Source organism: Balaenoptera borealis (assembly GCF_965194805.1).
Source record: "Balaenoptera borealis genome assembly, chromosome: 2".
In the NCBI taxonomy this organism is placed as follows: Eukaryota; Metazoa; Chordata; class Mammalia; order Artiodactyla; family Balaenopteridae; genus Balaenoptera; species Balaenoptera borealis.
Genome location: NC_138867.1, coordinates 99,656,145 through 99,673,352, shown reverse-complemented (window position 1 = coordinate 99,673,352; position 17,208 = coordinate 99,656,145). Strand labels below are relative to the sequence as shown.

The window sequence follows — 17,208 nt, the reverse complement described above, 5'->3', positions numbered from 1 at the left end:
AGCAATCCCACTCCTGGGCATATATCTGGAGAAAACTATCATTTGAAAAGATACATGCACCCCAACGTTCATTGCAGCACTATTTACAATAGCCAGGACATGGAAGCAACCTAAATGTCCACTGACAGAGGAATGGATAAAGAAGATGTGGTACATATATACAATGGAATATTACTCAGCCACAAAAAAGAATGAAATAATGCCATTTGCAGTGACACAGATGGACCTAGAGATTGTCATACTGAGTGAAGTAAGTCAGACAGAGAAAGACAAATATCATATGGTATCGCTTATATGTGGAATCTAAAACAATAGTACAAATGAACTTATTTACAAAACAGAAATAAAGTCACAGATGTAGAAAACAAACTTATGGTTACCAAGGTGAAAAAGGATAAAGCGGGGGAGGGATAAATTGGGAGACTGAGATTGACATATACACACTATTATATATAAAACAGATAACTAATAAGAACCTACTGTATAGCACAGGGAACTCTACTCAATACTCTGTAATGACCTATATGGGAAAAGAATCTAAAAGAGTGGATATATGTATAACTGATTCCCTTTGCTGTACAGCAGAAACTAACATAACATTGTAAATCAACTATACTCCAATAAAAATTAATTTTTAAAAAATCTCATAAAAACTTTTCTTTTCGATAAAGGAGTACTTCATTTTCCCTAATATACTTACTTCTTTTGGAAATTTTGTATTTTTCTATCACACAATTAACATACCATGTCATAATAAAATATATACACCTTTCAGATATAAACAACATATCATACTATCACTTATGCATGTAAGGATAATAATGTAGCACTGGAGCTTTGAGGGTATTTGAACATTTATGATTTTTATATGTGTTCCACATATGCCATTCTTAAGACAGAAATCACTGACATCTTTGAGTACTAGTGTACTGAAAAGACATTAGATCTTTTAGGCTAAAACAATGTGGTTTGTTTATTGTAGGGAGCAAAGGGCAAGGAATGATCTGATAGCAAGATTTATGAGAATTGAAAAGAAGTATATAGATTGTCCATTTATGGTGTTTATTGTAGGGAGCAAAGGGCAAGGAATGATATGATAGCAAGATTTATGAGAACTGAAAAAAAGTACAGATTGTCCATTCAAGGGTAATCAAAAATTAACTGTGGAATTACTGTTAAGGAAGGGAATTTAACAATTTCAGCTAAAGAGATCTGGGTTATAATATAATTCACCAAGCTATTAATTTCATGTATTATTTTCAAAATTACATAACAAATTTTTTTAAAGAAGCTTAAAATTAAATATTCCATACCTATATGAATTTGAATTAGAATGCTCTTGGAGATGGAAATCTGAAGCTAAAACATCTTCATCTTCGTCATCACTTTCCAGACTCTCCTCTGAATCATATTCTGCTCTACTTTGAGAAGCAGGTAGAAAAGGCTAAAATAAAAGAGTTACAGAATTTATCATCCAACTATCTGATTTAACACATTCAATTATATAGTCTAATATTAGCAATTTATCCCATTTTTGGGTACTTTGTTATAAGAAAGTAAAGTAACCAGTACTTGGCTACTGCTTCTTTGACATTCTATGCCTTCAACATCACTTTACACAATTCCCTTATTTATTCATCCAATCAACAAAAATTTATTAAGTATCCACTCTGTGTGAAAAGTATACCCAATGTAAGAAATTTTAAGACATATATATAGTCACTGTCCTCACAGCACTTATATTTTAGTGGGGGAAAAAGACAGGCAAATAATAGAAAACTAAATATAAATTGTATTTAGCTGTGTTATAAAGAAGAAAGTAGCATTGGGATCAAGAATATTAACAACAGTTGAGATAAGCTGATCACGAAAGGCCTCTTTGAAAAGTGTCATTTAAGTGAGACCTAAAGGACAAGAAGGAATAAGCCATTTAACAAGAGGGAAGAAAAGCATTTTAGGTAGTAGATATAGTATGTGAAAAGGCTTTAATAAGGTAAAAGAGTTTGGTATGGAAAAAAAAAAGTTTGGCTGAAGCCTACTAAAGCAAGAGGATAGTGTTGGGAGAAAAGTTGAAGAGAACAGCAGATGACACATTAGGTAGGGTTTTTGTACAACACAGTAAAGAGTGTAATGGAATGCCACTGATGAGTTTTAAGTAGAGGATAGGTATTGAGATTTATCCTTTGGAATATTACTATGACCACAGCCTTATGAGAGAAAAGTCAAATAGCAAGAGAAGAAATGGAGACATCAGTAACTAAGGCAAGAGTTGGCAGTCTGGATACAGGTGTGTGATGGAGATGGAGAGAAATAACACATTCATGGTATATTTGGGGGAAAGCACAGATTTACTGATCAATTTGGAGAGCAAGGGAAAGAGAAGGAAAAGACGATTTCTGGGTTTCTGGCTTGAGCAACTGTAAGGATGAAGATGCCATTTACTAAAATGGGAGGACTTTGGTTGTGACATGGGAAGTACTAAAGAAAATAAATATCAGAAACCTAAATCTTGAAGAAGATCAAGATTCACAGGTCAGGTAGAAAAGGAAGAAGAAAGAAGACTATGAAGGAATAAATAGTAAGGTTAGGAAATAATCTAGAAGAGACTGGTATCAATAGAACAAGAGAGAAAAGTAATTCAAATGGGAGGAAATAGTCACATGGGTTGAATACTGCTAAGAAGCCAAATAAGATGATGACAAATAAGTTTCCTATATTTGATAACATGGATACCACCTGAATCTCAAGAACAGCAGGTTCAGTGGGGTAGTTGTGTCACAAGTCATACAATGGGTAAATATGAACGGGACCTATGGCAATAGAAAGATAATGTGTTTACAGTTTTGAAAAGTTGAAGGAGGATGGGAAACAGAGAAATGGGATAATAGTTTGAAAAAGTTTTGGGATCAAAGCAGGATTTGGAATGGGAGACAGTAGAGCACATTGCTGTTCTGATGGGAAGAGCCAATAGTGAAGAGAGAAGAGTAGAGAAGAAAAGCAAGGATAGGATTCAGAATAGCACTGAATCTTTGATAGGAAGGATGCTTCCTTAATAATAACAAGAGAGAACAAGATGAGGGCTTCATGACAGAATGATGCCTCCTTAATAATAACAAGAGGGAACAAGATGAGGGCTTCATGACAGAACGATGAAAGACTTTTGTCTGGTTCTATTTTTTTTTAATGACTTATAAGATGATGTCATCAGTTAAGAGTGAGGATGAAATAAGAGATGTGGGAAATTTGAAAAGAAAACTTATAAAATCTTGGGTCCAAAGAAGTCCAATAAAGAAACATAGCAGGGAGGGTAAAAATTCTGGAATAGCTGAGCGAGGAGTTTGGTAAGTCCTCTTCCCAAAAAGCAGTAATAAAACTGGAAAAACCTGTCAAAAACAACCATTTAAAGATACTGGAAACTAATCAAATACATACAACACATAGAGAAGTATTTATTCAAGAAAAACTACTGAATCTCTGGTGAAAAGTGAGCATCTGGCATTTTGGCTAGGGGGTACTCCTAACCCAACCCCTGCCCTCTGTGGCCCATTTGTTCTATCAGGGCCAGCAGCCTGTGAGGACAGAGAACTCTGCTGCCTGGCCAGAGGGGGCTGACTTTAATAAGAATTCCACGCCCATAAATCCAGAGAAAACTATAATTCGAAAAGATACATGCACCCCAATGTTCACTGTAGCACCATTTACAACAGCCAAGACATGGAAACAACCTAAATATCCATCGACAGATGAATGGATAAAGAAGATGTGGCACATATATATATAATGGAATACTACTCAGCCATAAAAAAGAATGACATAATGACATTTGCAGCAACATGGATGGACCTAGAGATTTTAAGAAGTGAAGTAAGTCAGAAACAGAAAGATAAATACCATATGATATCACTTAAATGTGGAATCTAAAATATGACATAAATGAACTTATCTACGAAACAGAAACAGACTCACAGACGTAGAGAACAGACTTGTGGTTGCCAAGAGGGAGCTGGGGTAGGGATTGGGAGTTTGGGATTACGGGATGCAAACTATTATACAGAGAATGGATAAACAACAAGGTCCTCAATCTATATTCAATATCATATGATAAACCATATGAAAAATATGAAAAAGAATGTATATAAATGAATAATTGAATCACTTTGCTGTACAGTAGAAATTAACACAACATTGTAAATCAACTATACTTCAATTGAAAAAAAAAAAGAAAACGAATTCCATGCCCAGCAGCATTGTCAAAAACAAGAGTTCTCAGCGGCAAACAATTAGGGAAGGCTAAACATCTCAACTAGCCTGAGGCTCAGATACAGACTGGAGCAAGGGCAGACCAGCCAGAAATTTAACCAGATCCAGGAACAAGAAAACTAAAGAAGGCCTTGCTAATCAAGAATCATATACCCAGCAAAAGTAAAAGTATGCTTTAAAAATGAAGATGAAATAAAGATATTCCAATATAAATAGAGTACATAATAAACATCTGTTGAATGAATCAATGACTGCAAAAGGCAATGTGAAACAAGGCAATATAAATGCCCTTCTTTACCCTGAAGCATGCAAAAATTACAAACGTTCTGTGACCATTTAAAAATTTTCAGAACATTAAAAACTCTTACAGTCAGCTATAAATGTATAGGAAAATGAAAAAAAATAGTAAAAACAATACTTATTTAGTATACTGTAATTAAAAAATTAGAACAGTGAGAATGAGAATTAAAGTGTTTTATTTCTTTGTAAGAAATTTATCAAGAGTACTTTGAACAGTGCTGGCCTTCTTCTAACTCAGGAATCAAAGCCAGCTTCTTTTCTAATCGTTAGCAAATTGTCATACTCCTTTCTAAGTTTGTATCAGCGCCCAACTTTTTACTCTTTGCACTTTCAATGTTGTGAAATATTACCCAGAGTTCTTTTAATGTGAAGTTTTTTGTCAATTCCCTACTCTGGGATATCTTCATCCTTTTGTCACACTTTCCTCATTTATGTTGATAAGCTGGCCTTTACTAATTGCCTCTGGCTGTACATCTAAAGTCTATCAAATGACAGCAATGTCAGTATTCCCGAAGTTAGCTATTTCTTCTATAACTTCTATAACTTTACTTATATTTGATTTGAATTTCACTTCCAGTACTACCACTTCTCATTTTTCAGTTGCACTTTTATCTGTGTTAGGCAATTCCCTCTTCTGATTAGCCAGTTGTGTAAAATGTCACTTGTGTTTATTATGGGAGATAAGGAGGCAAGACAACCACATGCTTTTCTGTCTGTGTATGAACTGAATACTGAATAACAGGTACTAAATGACCAATCACTGACAGACTTTGAAAGAACTGTTGTGATTGGTCACTGATCATGAGGTGCATCTGTTATTTACATAGTGATCTGTGGACTGAATAGCTAGCAGGAAAGTTTGTACTTCACGCGATTGCTCATATTTAATAAATTGTGGTAACGTTAAAGTTGAACAGTGTTGTTGAGGGACTGATGGTATTTAACTAAAAACTGAAATCTGTGTATATCAGGACAATGCAGGACTGCCTGGAGTATAGAAAAGGAATTAGACTATGGATGGCACTTTGACTTCTGGCAGTCCTGATTCCTTAATTACTATCAAGTATTAAGGTGCTAACCAATTTATCTTTTCATCTTACTAAGAACGTTGCTTTGTTTAAAATGCAAAAATCATAATTTATAAAAGAACTGCCTTAAAACCTGGTTGAAATATGTCCAAAATATTTTAGGGTATATTTTGCGATAATGTACCCTGATAAAATGAAAATTTTCTAAACCAGTGTGGAAAAATATTTGGAAACACCAACAATTACACTTACTTTAAAGTTTCATTTCTGTTTAACTACACAAAAAATCATCTAGATAACACCTGTATTACCTTGGCAATGAAATAGTCCCAGATACTGAGCTCAGGTGGAATGAACTTCTCTTTAACTATCAGTGACTCCTGGCTTACTGGTGGTGAGGAAGAGGTCACTGAGGCAGATTCTCTGCAAGACATTTTTGATGGCCTAAAACGTTTGTTCTGTTTCTCTCCTTCTTCCACTAGTGAAGAAACTAACAAGAACAAAATAAAGTATTACTAAAATAAGTACAATTTTCATTGTTCTGATTTCACCTATTTTTACATAAGACCTAAGGTTAACTACAAATAAGTACATACACAAAACTGAGATTATTATGATAGTAAGGTAAGAAAATAGTGGAGGAAGTGAGACAAAAATCATCTTGTATAGCGATCTTTGTTTTTATCTCATCTTGTCCCTTACTCTCTGAGTGTTGACGTATCTAAATTATCTACATCTTTCTATTTTGTTTTTTAAGAATATCATGGGGTGGGGGGGAGGGAAGAATATCATGGAATGTCAGTGGTAATTAAAGGCAACAACTCAGTTATGAGATTCTTCAGTAATCACTGGCCTTTTATCTACTAAAAAACTACTACTAATTTTTCACTGAAAATATTAAAAAATTCAAACACGAAAACTACCTACTAAACTGATTCAGACTTTTAGAAATGGCTTGGAGATAGAATTTTCTAGTCAATGGAACAACAAAGAAGAGAGAGAAAATGCAATCTTTATTGTTTTAACTTCTAAACATTTAACAGTCAATATTCTCTTAGCATTTTACCTTAGAATATTAAGGGCATTAGCAAGGAAAAACAAGTTATACAAATCTTTAATCAATACTAAGTCACTAGATGCAAATCACCAATAGAAAATCAAGGATCTCCTGGACATACTCATGGTCTAATAGATAGGTAAACAACCCCATATTAAGGCACACCAATATTCTTCTTTAACGGTTCCAGCAAGAAGTCACTTACCTTCCAAAGGAATACAAATATTTGCGTTTTAATACAATTTTGTTTTATTGCTTGAAGCTACTTAGCTTGCATAATCAGCATGCTCATGCATTATATCAAGCTACAGCCAAGCTGAGTCTAACAGAATAATTTAGTTATTTCAGAAAAAATGAAATAAAGATGAATAAAATTAGTATACTAAGGGATTGCTAAAAAGTGGTATGTAATCATTCAAATGACTTAAAAAAGAACCATCATATTCAATGTGTAATTTTTTCTCTCTGATCTTATAAGCAATTGATAATCAACAATCATGTTTCTAATATATCTGTTGCATACATTTATATACATTCTAAAACTTAAACAGTGGTTTTACCAAATTCTCATTGAGTAAAAAATTTAGAATATAAGGGTATTTTTTTAATCTGTCAAAAAAATTAATGCTATGTTTTAAAATAAATTTATCACTTGACAAATATTACTATTCTGCTTGTTTTGTTTTTAGATTATTAGAAGGCATGTGATGTGAACACAGACGTTTAGGGAAAAATTAAACTTACAATGCTAAATTCACAGATTTTACCAAGCTTGCTATGTCATAAAAAAGCAGAGTTTTTAAAGCAAAACATAAAAAAAATTTTTTAAGAGAGAAAAACATTTGCAAGTACAGTGTGTAAACCCAGACAATTGACATAAAAACAAGAAATTAACCACACTGAGGGGAAACATTTAAAATTACAGACTCAATTCCAGAAGTATAAAACTTCTTATCAAAACATTTCTGATGCACAAGGACAACGGGGGAAAAACGGCAAACAGGTTCACAGTACCGAATATTATATTACCTGAAATGCTACAAATTAAAAGACCTTAGTGATACCTCCTAGCAAACAAGAAATGATTTGAAGCTTATCATTAGGGTAGATGCTCCCTCTTCTTTTCCTTCAAATTGCAGCAAAACCTAAGACAACTTTATGCTTATATCACGTTGGGTTCGAGTGGTCATGAAGCTTAGGGGCACCAATAGAAACTGTGTAGCTGCTGGGTGCTTAACCATTTGTTTCTGAAAAAAGCTAATAATAAAATACCAAGAACTGTGTCACTCCTTGGATACAAACTGATTCTACTGTTCCATTATTAAGGTAGTAAATGGCTACTTTACTAGTAATAAAAGAAAAAAATCAGCATTAGGGAGAAATGAAAAGGAACTTGGATATAGATAGAGCTTATGAATTATAAGGGGCATGAAGAAGTTAGAAAGTGGGTAAAGAAAAACTAAGGTATGCATAGGAATAACGACAATTCTTATACCTGCAAACATTATTATGAAACACAACAAAAATTCTTAAAAGATTTTGTTTTGCTTTACAATATGCATTAAAAAGCAAAAGTATGGATTTCTCACTGTTAGCAGAAAAAAAAGTAATTTTTCAAAAACTGCTATTGCTTAGCTGATCGTCTACTTTAAAAATTAACCATAATAAAATAATTCAGAACTCCATGAACATTCACCCACACTATAGTTTTAATTAATTAGAAAAAAGAAATCCCTCATTAACATATGTAGAAATCACAAAGTAAATTTGATTAAAAAATAAATTACTGATTTATGTACCTTAACATTTTTGTTAAGAATTCTGACCTGCTGAGTTAAAGTCTAATAAAAATCATCTACCATTTTCTTATATTATAAAGCTTAAGTCATATTTAAATTTTATGTCACTAAAAGTACATTAAGTATATAATAGACATGTAGAAAGAAAAATAATTTAGTTCGTAAGACCATTATTGAAAAGAAAATTAAGATCAGAATTTATACGAGAACAAGGAAAACAAATGGTAACTTTTAAAATCTTCTCATAGTACTAAGTTTATGAAAACACTTTTTAAAAGACAGATTTTTAAGGGTTCTAAGCATGTATTTCATCTTCAATATACAATACATTGACACTGGATAGATGAATAGGTTGTCAGGAAAATGAAATATTCTAGACCTGTCAGTTTTCATTTGGCCATATTTAAATACTAGAAACTAAAAATATATCAATATATATATATATATCAATTTTGGCTGAATTCAGATCAACTTTTCTAAAACACATCATTTTATTACCTTGGTCAACAATGTATACTGAATATTATCTAATTTAATTACACTCTTAGGACATCATGATTACATTCAACAGTAATTCAAACATACAGGGCTGCTTACTTACAACCTAAAATTTATCAAGCTGCTATGCTGCTTTAGTTGGTGTGCTTTCAGAACAACATAATAATGCCTTCAAAAACTGAGATTTCAGACCTCTGCCTTATACTGAAAGCCACCCCTGCTTGTCCCTTTGTCTTGGTTGATTTTCTGTTCTCAGATTTTGTCTCTCCAACTGTCAGTTTAGCTGCCTCACAGGACTGCTACTTCTAATTACTATTACTGCCTTTACTATCTACTATCTTCACTTCTTCCCTTTATTCAGTTTTTCTATTTTTTTCTTTTTCTACTTGTTCCTTCACAAACTAAATCAGCTGTAGAAATAGCAGACCTTTGGCTTCATCATTAAATGAGCGCACTCTTTTTTCTGGTTAGCAAACTGATGAATCGTATCATTTATGTTTTCTGTACATGCTCCTTCAGTTACATCCATGATCGATTGCATTCAGAATAGTTTCTGGGTTCTTATAGACAGATGAGCATCACATAATCTGTATGTGGCTATATCCAGCCCCATCACTACGTAAACCTCATTTTTTAAGTATCCTGTATTATTTGGCTACCATGTCCCAAACGCAAGAGGTTAAACATACAGATGCAGATAATTTTTTTTACTTTGATTATTTCGGATTCAGTAAGTGGTGAGATAGCGTTGACTATATGCTATTTGTAACTACAAACAGCTATATCTCAGTGGTTAAACAAAGAACAACGTGGACTTTGAGTAAGGTTGTTTTTGTATCTGTGGTCAGAAATGCTCCAGGAATTGTTGAAGTTGAGGCTTGCTGACTGGTTAGTAAAAATGTATTTTTAATTTTTTACAAGTATGTGGACATTCTATTTCAAGAATTTATCCCTTTATAACATGTTGCAATAACAAGATCACAGTCTTCAATCTCAGTAGACCTATAAATCGTACTCCCTCTCAGACTTTGAAATTTTTTTTTAAATGAATTCAAATATCTGATGTTAAGTATATAGTCCAACATGAGTTTCATAAGTTAGTTTTTTTCTATTTTTATCCATATAAAAAATAAAGCACAGGAAATTACTCTTTAAAAATTAGAAAGGAGATGTTACAAAAATGAAAATATTGTTAAAAATTTAAAAGCCAAGATTATCACATATGGGCTAATAAAAAAAAGAAAACTTAAAGGCAGAAAGCATCATGAAGATTCTTTTCAGGTCAAAAAGCTTGTTTCAATCTTTAAATAAATACAGTACCTACAGTTACAACATTAGAAAGTTAAGAAAAGGTAATACAATTGTTTAAAATACTTACTTTACATGGTATTATGAACACTTAGAAATCCAAAACCCTAATGGCTGGAATCATAATATGCAGAACATAAAGCAGCCTTATTTGAAATGTTTTTCCAGTCATTTCAAGCCATAGTCTGATTTATCATGATTAGCACTGACGTTTCTTTATTTCTACACATTTAAACATATGTTAAAGTCTAAGGAATAGAAAACATCAAAATGAAGAACTTAAAGCATAATAAAAAAGCAGGGATGGTTTTCTAAAATGCTAATCATTGTTTTAAATCAAAAATATGACTTGATTAATGGAAAATTTTCAGTTTGCTAAGTGCCAAACAAAATAAAACTGGCCCACTGTACCCCAACCCCTCCAAAACAACACAAAGCAAGCTGAACTGTAAAAGCCTATTTCTAAAGCTAATAGCTTGCCTGCAAGACTGGGAGGGCTATGAGAACTGATGGTTGAAAGAGCTTTGGAAAAGCCCACACATTCCATGGAGAATACCACTACCTGGTGGGGGCTAGGCATAGCAAAGTACCTTCCTGCCAAAGAAAGAAGAGAGATCTGATTTGGGATAGAACAAAAACCAATGTTACAGTATATTTTAAAACAAATGAAAATTTCAATAGTAAAAGATTTTAAATTACATTAGATAGTTCTAATCACTGGTGCATGAGTATCTTAAAGTTTGATAATTACACCAGAAACTTTATACTGCATATTTACCATAAAACTATTTGTTCATGCTTTAAGAAAATGGTCTGTAACAGAACTTTCTGTGAATGAATTAAAATGTAATTACGTTTAACAAAGTTATCATTCAGATGAATAAATAAAGCTGTAGCCTTAAAAAATAAAATAAAACAGATTAAAAACTAACCAGGTAAAGCTTTTGAGCGTGTCTGTTCTTTGCTGGGAACATGTGCACCTCCACCAAATACAGCAGACCACATTTTTTCATTTAGAGGGTGGGCCACAATCCGAAATAGTTCGTTACTAGAATGTGTTGCCAGGCCATGGATGAAGAGACTAAGATACACTGCTGTGAGAATCTCACAGAGCAAGACTGTAAGCCCTGACTGGGCTTCCTCCCCAGAAGAATTCAAAATCCGAATTAGAGAAGTTATTCCTAGGAGAAACAACAAACATAGCTACCATTAGCTACCATTGACAATAAACTTAATAAATAATCAATATTTCCTAATTTTTGAAAGAAGTTACAGCATCAGGATTAAAATATTTTCTGCCATAGATTCATAGACTAGTAGAGGTTATTGCAGTTAATGCATAAATGTTGAGCTATTTGTTCAATTTAGACAAACACTGGAAATCTGTAATCTGATTCAAATCTGATAGATAAAATTTCATTGCCATAACAAATGGTTTTCTATTATGACAAAAGCAAAATTATAAAAAGTGATATAACAAAATATTTGAGTTATTTTAGTATGATGATAAAGGAAAAACTAACGTTACATAACTGGATAATTTGTAATAAGTGGTGAATAATAAACTGGTATCAATTCTAATAATAGTTAACAACAATGATTATCATACAGCAAAACAAAGCCAAACCTACTTTTTCCTCATCTGATTAAATTCAATAAGGCTAAGAAAAACACTCACACATATATAAATTATTTATACCTGGCCACTGAGCTGGTGATGTATTGGGAGTTATGGCTTCATCTAAGCTTCCTGTTTTCAAGGAATGTCGATGGGGAAGCAGTACTGTCTGATACACCATTCCAGTAAACTGATTTGTTTGAAATGAACTAAGAGAAAAAAATTTAAATAACAATCTATAATGACCTACAATAACAATGATATAATAAAACAATAATAATAACATACAATGATCTAAAATGAATTTCACATGTAATATTTCCAGGTTTTAGATCTATCATCTAGGGTACCTTAAATACAAAATTTTGTGTATTAGTTATACTGCTTTACCCCTAAGTACTGTGCTTTACAGTCTAGTATTACAATAAAATAAAGTGTCCTTTAAATTTTCTCAATTAAAACAGATATGATAGCTTTTAAATATATTTACTGTAAGACATAAAATATGTACAAATGAAAAAACTAAATCATTACTGACCACAAGTAGCAAGCTTATATATCAAAATTTAAAACAAGGTTACTTGAGTTGAAAAAGGCAGTTTAGGTTGAATTTGATATTTAATGGCTAGTCTACCCTACACTAGGGTAGGTTATATCAGGTATATGCACCAGATAACAGGTGTTTAATGAAACACATGGTTTCCGTCCTCATGCAATTTATAGTCTGGTGGGGGAATCAGACACAAATAATTTTATCATACTGTTTTTAAAGACAAAACCTATGCATATAGTGATATGAAAGCAAAAGGGAGGAGTTATTTCACACAGTTTGGGAATTCAGGGTAAGCTTCTCTAATTAAATGGCACTTTAAGCTAAAACTAAATAAACTGATCAATGGACAAAATAAATTACAGCTTGACACAAACTACGAAATAAATATGATAGAAAAATGGTATGAAAAATTTGTTAAAGCCTGTCAGTAGTTCCTGTATCATATGTTAAGTAAATGAATATAATATTTAAAAATGGCACACTTATTGGTTTAGATGTGTTCTAACTGGCAAGTTGTCTTAGTCATAACAGTTTGATACATATGGAAATAGCTTCTCTTGCTTTACTTTCCATTTTCAAGATGGCAGAGTAACAAAAACCAAAAATCTCCCCTGCTAAAGTAAGCCTATGGAAATGATAAGAAAGATAAAAATATGTTGATGAAAACAAAGCCATACTCAATAATAAGAAAGTGAACTTTTGGAGGACCGAGGTCAAAGAAATCAAGTTGAAGCTACTATGGGAATACATAACCAGAGTAGTAAGCTGAGGTGACCCCTGGGAGAATTCAAACACATAAGATAAACAGATAATCAAAAATCAACACAAAGGAAGGTTGACATCATGTAAGAGAAAACAAACTCAGCGACATACCTACACCTGAGGAAGCAAAGACTTACCAGAACATTAAGGAAAGTGGTTTATACCCAGAGATGTTAAAAAAAAAATAAAACTAAAAAAAAAAAGACAGTAAGTTATTTTTTAAAAAGTGGCTATTAAAATAAATAAAAGAGATATTAAAATTGAAAAATAGAATTTCTAAAACAAACTCAAATAGGCTAAATAAAAGATAGGATATTGCTGAAGAATGAATTAGTGTCTGGAAAATGAAGCTAGGATTTCTACTGAAATGAAGCAAAAAATAAATAAAGAAATAACGAAAGGGATCATTTGAGAGCAAAGCTAAAAGAAAAATAAGAGGGACCCACAAGTTCCAATATCTGTCTCATATAAGGAAAGATAAGAGAGAAGATAAAATATTTGAAGAAATAGAGTAAGGGAATTTCAAAGAACTAAAGAAAGATACAGACCTCCACAGTGTCAAACAACATGTTTTGAAAGCCTAGATAAATTATAGTGAACCCTTAGGACATAAAGAGAAAAATCATAAACATCAACTACTCTGTAAAATTTTTCTCAGTTCCAAGTCAGTCACTCCTTCCTCTGTGCTCCCTGAGATTTTACTACCTATCATCTTATAGGACATATCATTTAAGTATGATGTCATGTTACATATCATCTATCATTTCATATGTTTGTCTCTAACTAGATTGACCTTAAGGAAGGAGACCTTATTCCAGCATATATCACAATGTCTAGCATTAGACAGTGATCAATAAAAGGCTGCTAAATAAGTTATATCGTGAAGAGTTTACTTGAGATGCATTTGCCATAAAGACATATGCTAAAATTTCAAAGATGAAAAAAAAAGGACTCAACACTTCAGCCATATGCTTTTGCATTATTTAAGGTGGACTGCAGTACACAGTATTTCTAGAGCAAAAGCATACAAATTCTCAAACCTCATCAGTTACTGCAAACATGCTTAAATTTCACAAGATATTTACCTGTAGTTATGACTACCACAAAGGCACTGATAAATACAAGCAGAAAGTGAAGCTGCTAAAGTATGCATTACATACACCTGGAAAAAAAAAAAAACAGAGTTATCTTATAACTTTGAAAAATGTAGCTTTTTTTCAAGACCTAATATAATCAGCATTTTAAAAAAGATGAAAAAAAAAAAACTATTTTGCCCTTATAAACTATTTCCTTTTTCTCCCTAATACTCATTTCTGTCTGAGAGGTCTTGTGACAAACAAATTAAAAATACGCACACAAACAAACATGCAAAACCTGAGGACTTTGGCAGAAATTATAAAACAGACACCTACTACCTAATTTCTGTTTTAAGGGCAAACGAGAACAGATGTTAGCTATTCAGTAGTGCAATGAGCCATGCATTAAAAGCAAGCCCTCCAAGAATCAAACTGCTCCTTCCTCAACCAAAATATGAAGTCCAGCCTGGTAAATGACAGTTCACCTATGAACAGATCACTGAAGAATATGCTATCACACAGTCGAGTTACTACAGTGAAATTTTAGAGAAAGAAGGTATGAAAGACAGCAACTGAAAGGCAAATACGTGTACTGAGGAAGACAGGGCTCTAAACATGGCATGACAAGAGAAGTAACAGAAGTAGATGTGAGGATGAGGGAGCAGCTTAATCTAGGTAAAAAAGGAGGCTAGACTATTAAAAGACCAGGTTCTTGATCTAATTATGAGGTATGAGACTCTCTTGTGCATATTAAAATCTAATTGCTATTTTTCTTTCAATTATCAATAGACATGTGATATGAATTAAAATCAAGGACAGCATCATATAAATGAAGACAGCGAAGACCACATAAAACAGACGGCAAAAATGATAATATTTTCTAGCTTCTCCAATCAAAAGGTGGAGTCTATTTCGCCACTTACTGAATTTGGGCTGAGACTTGTTTTGTGCAAGAGGACACGGCAGAAGTGATGTGTTATTTCTGAACCGAGTTCTCTAAAGGCCTTGCAAATTCTACTTTTGCTCTTTAAACCCCTGGAACCACTACATGAAATAATCCAGGTGAAACAGTTAATTTTATGTGTCCATTTGACTGTCCAAGGGGTGCCCAGACGTTTGGTCAAACGTTATTCTGGATGTGTCTGTTAGGGTAATTTTGGATGAGGTTAATATTTGAATTGGTAGACTGAGTAAAGGCGACTGCCCTCCAGATTGTGAGTGGGCCTTATCCAATCAATCAAAGAACTGAATAGAACAAAAAAGCTGAGTATGAGGGAACTTCTGCCTGGCTGCACTGAGCTGGGACACTGGTCTTTTCCCACCTTGGGACTAGAACTGAAACACTGGCTCTTCTTGGGTCTCAGGCCTGCTGGCATTTGGACTGGAACTTACACTATTACCTATCCTGGTTCTCAGGCCTTTGTACTTAGACTGGACCTACACAATCTGTTTTCCTGGGTCTCCAACTTGCCAACTGAAGATCCTGAGACTTCTCGGCCTCCATAATTAAGTGAGCCAACTGCTTACAACAAGGCTCTTTCTATAAAAACACACGCACACACCCTACTGGCTCTATTTCTTTAGAGAACCCAGGCTAATACTCTAGGCTTGCCTACTGGAGGATGAGACACATCCCAAAGTCTTTGGTCATCCCAAAGTTTCCTGTCAGCCTTGCAAACAGTCTGCCAACCACCAGAAATGTAAATAAGGCCATCCTAAGTCATCCAGAATCCAGTCAACCTGCCTGCTGACCAAAGACAAATGAAGGTATCCAGCTATCAGTCCAGTTGGCCCACAGAATCATGAGCAAAATAAATAATGGCTATTTTAAGCTATTAATGTTTCAGGGTGGCTCTTAAGCAGCAAAAGCTGATACACCAGGGTTATGCTTATTATTTGCTTATTATTAAAGTTAAATATGGAATAAAGTTTGGTTAAAATCAGCACAATCTAAAGAAAATTAAAATCCTAATTGTATAATATGCAATGTGGGCATTTATTCTACTGAGCAGTATAGGAAATAAAGTGACAAAATTAATTTATAAGGGTTAAGGTTATCCAGGAAGGTAAAACTGTAGGAGAGGCTACCACTAGACAAAAAGAAAATGGATGGCATGATATCACAGCCTGTGAGGTGGGAGAGAATCAAATGCAGACTATGAGGGAAAAAAAAGAGATACCAGTACTTTTACATAATATTAAGTTTCTGTCTCTAAAAAAACCCCAGCTTTTTGGCTAAGTGTACTTCTAAAGATTTACTCATAAATGTGCATACACACTATTACGCTTACCAAAATGATGCAGTTAAATAAGACGAAGTAAAACTTAAAAATTGAAGTACCCTATTGGGTATAAGTAATACAAGTAAGATGAACTTGGCCTATAACCAAAAGTTTTCTTTGATCAAAACCAATATAAACTTGGCAGTGTAACAATCACTATGCATAGGATGATGTTTAAAATTGTTTATAAAAAGCCTTAACACTTATCTTTTAGTTTTGTCATAGTATATAGGTAAATTAAATGTCTGAAACCAAGCATACTTACTTTATTGTTTTGGATATCAGGATGGGGTGGTGAATCAAAGTTTATTATGGCATGCAGAATATCATGTGTTAGATTACTAAGGTGCAATAACGGATTGGCAACTACTGTTTTGGCACTGGCTGTACAAGCAAAGAGGAGAGGTACTGAGGTTTGTTCTGAAAGAGGGCTAGGAAATATTGGTTCTGCTGTTTCCTTAAAAAACAAAGGGAAAAAAGATTAATCAGCTATTTATAGTTATAATCCATTAAGTAATTCAGGGTCTCTTTGAGAAACTTCAGAACAATTAAAAATTAAAAGCATAATAAACTTTTACAGAGTTAGAAGGGACCTGAGGAGATCAACCTTCCACCAATTATAATGAAAAATGATGGGACAATACGCTCGTATCATCATCTCACAAGG

At 33.3% G+C, this 17,208-nt stretch overlaps 1 protein-coding gene across 5 annotated transcripts in view; it reads right to left on the bottom strand.

Annotated features, from left to right (window-relative positions):
* Window positions 1-17,208, bottom strand: part of DMXL1 (Dmx like 1) — a 130,748-nt gene that overhangs the window by 54,126 nt on the left and 59,414 nt on the right. For 4 of the 5 annotated variants that reach the window (XR_014239005.1, XM_082374683.1, XM_082374680.1 and 1 more), the window contains exons 25-31: window positions 16,807-16,998; window positions 14,269-14,345; window positions 11,950-12,077; window positions 11,183-11,431; window positions 10,731-10,844; window positions 5,900-6,078; window positions 1,314-1,444 (exon numbers count right to left, since the gene is read on the bottom strand). Coding sequence is in view for 4 of the 5 variants with exons in the window: in XM_082374683.1 (XP_082230809.1) it covers window positions 1,314-1,444; window positions 5,900-6,078; window positions 10,731-10,844; window positions 11,183-11,431; window positions 11,950-12,077; window positions 14,269-14,345; window positions 16,807-16,998 (1,070 nt within the window). In the remaining variant the exon portion in view is untranslated. The remainder of the gene's footprint in view (window positions 1-1,313; window positions 1,445-5,899; window positions 6,079-10,730; window positions 10,845-11,182; window positions 11,432-11,949; window positions 12,078-14,268; window positions 14,346-16,806; window positions 16,999-17,208) is intronic. The other variant, XM_082374682.1, reaches the window with a different exon arrangement.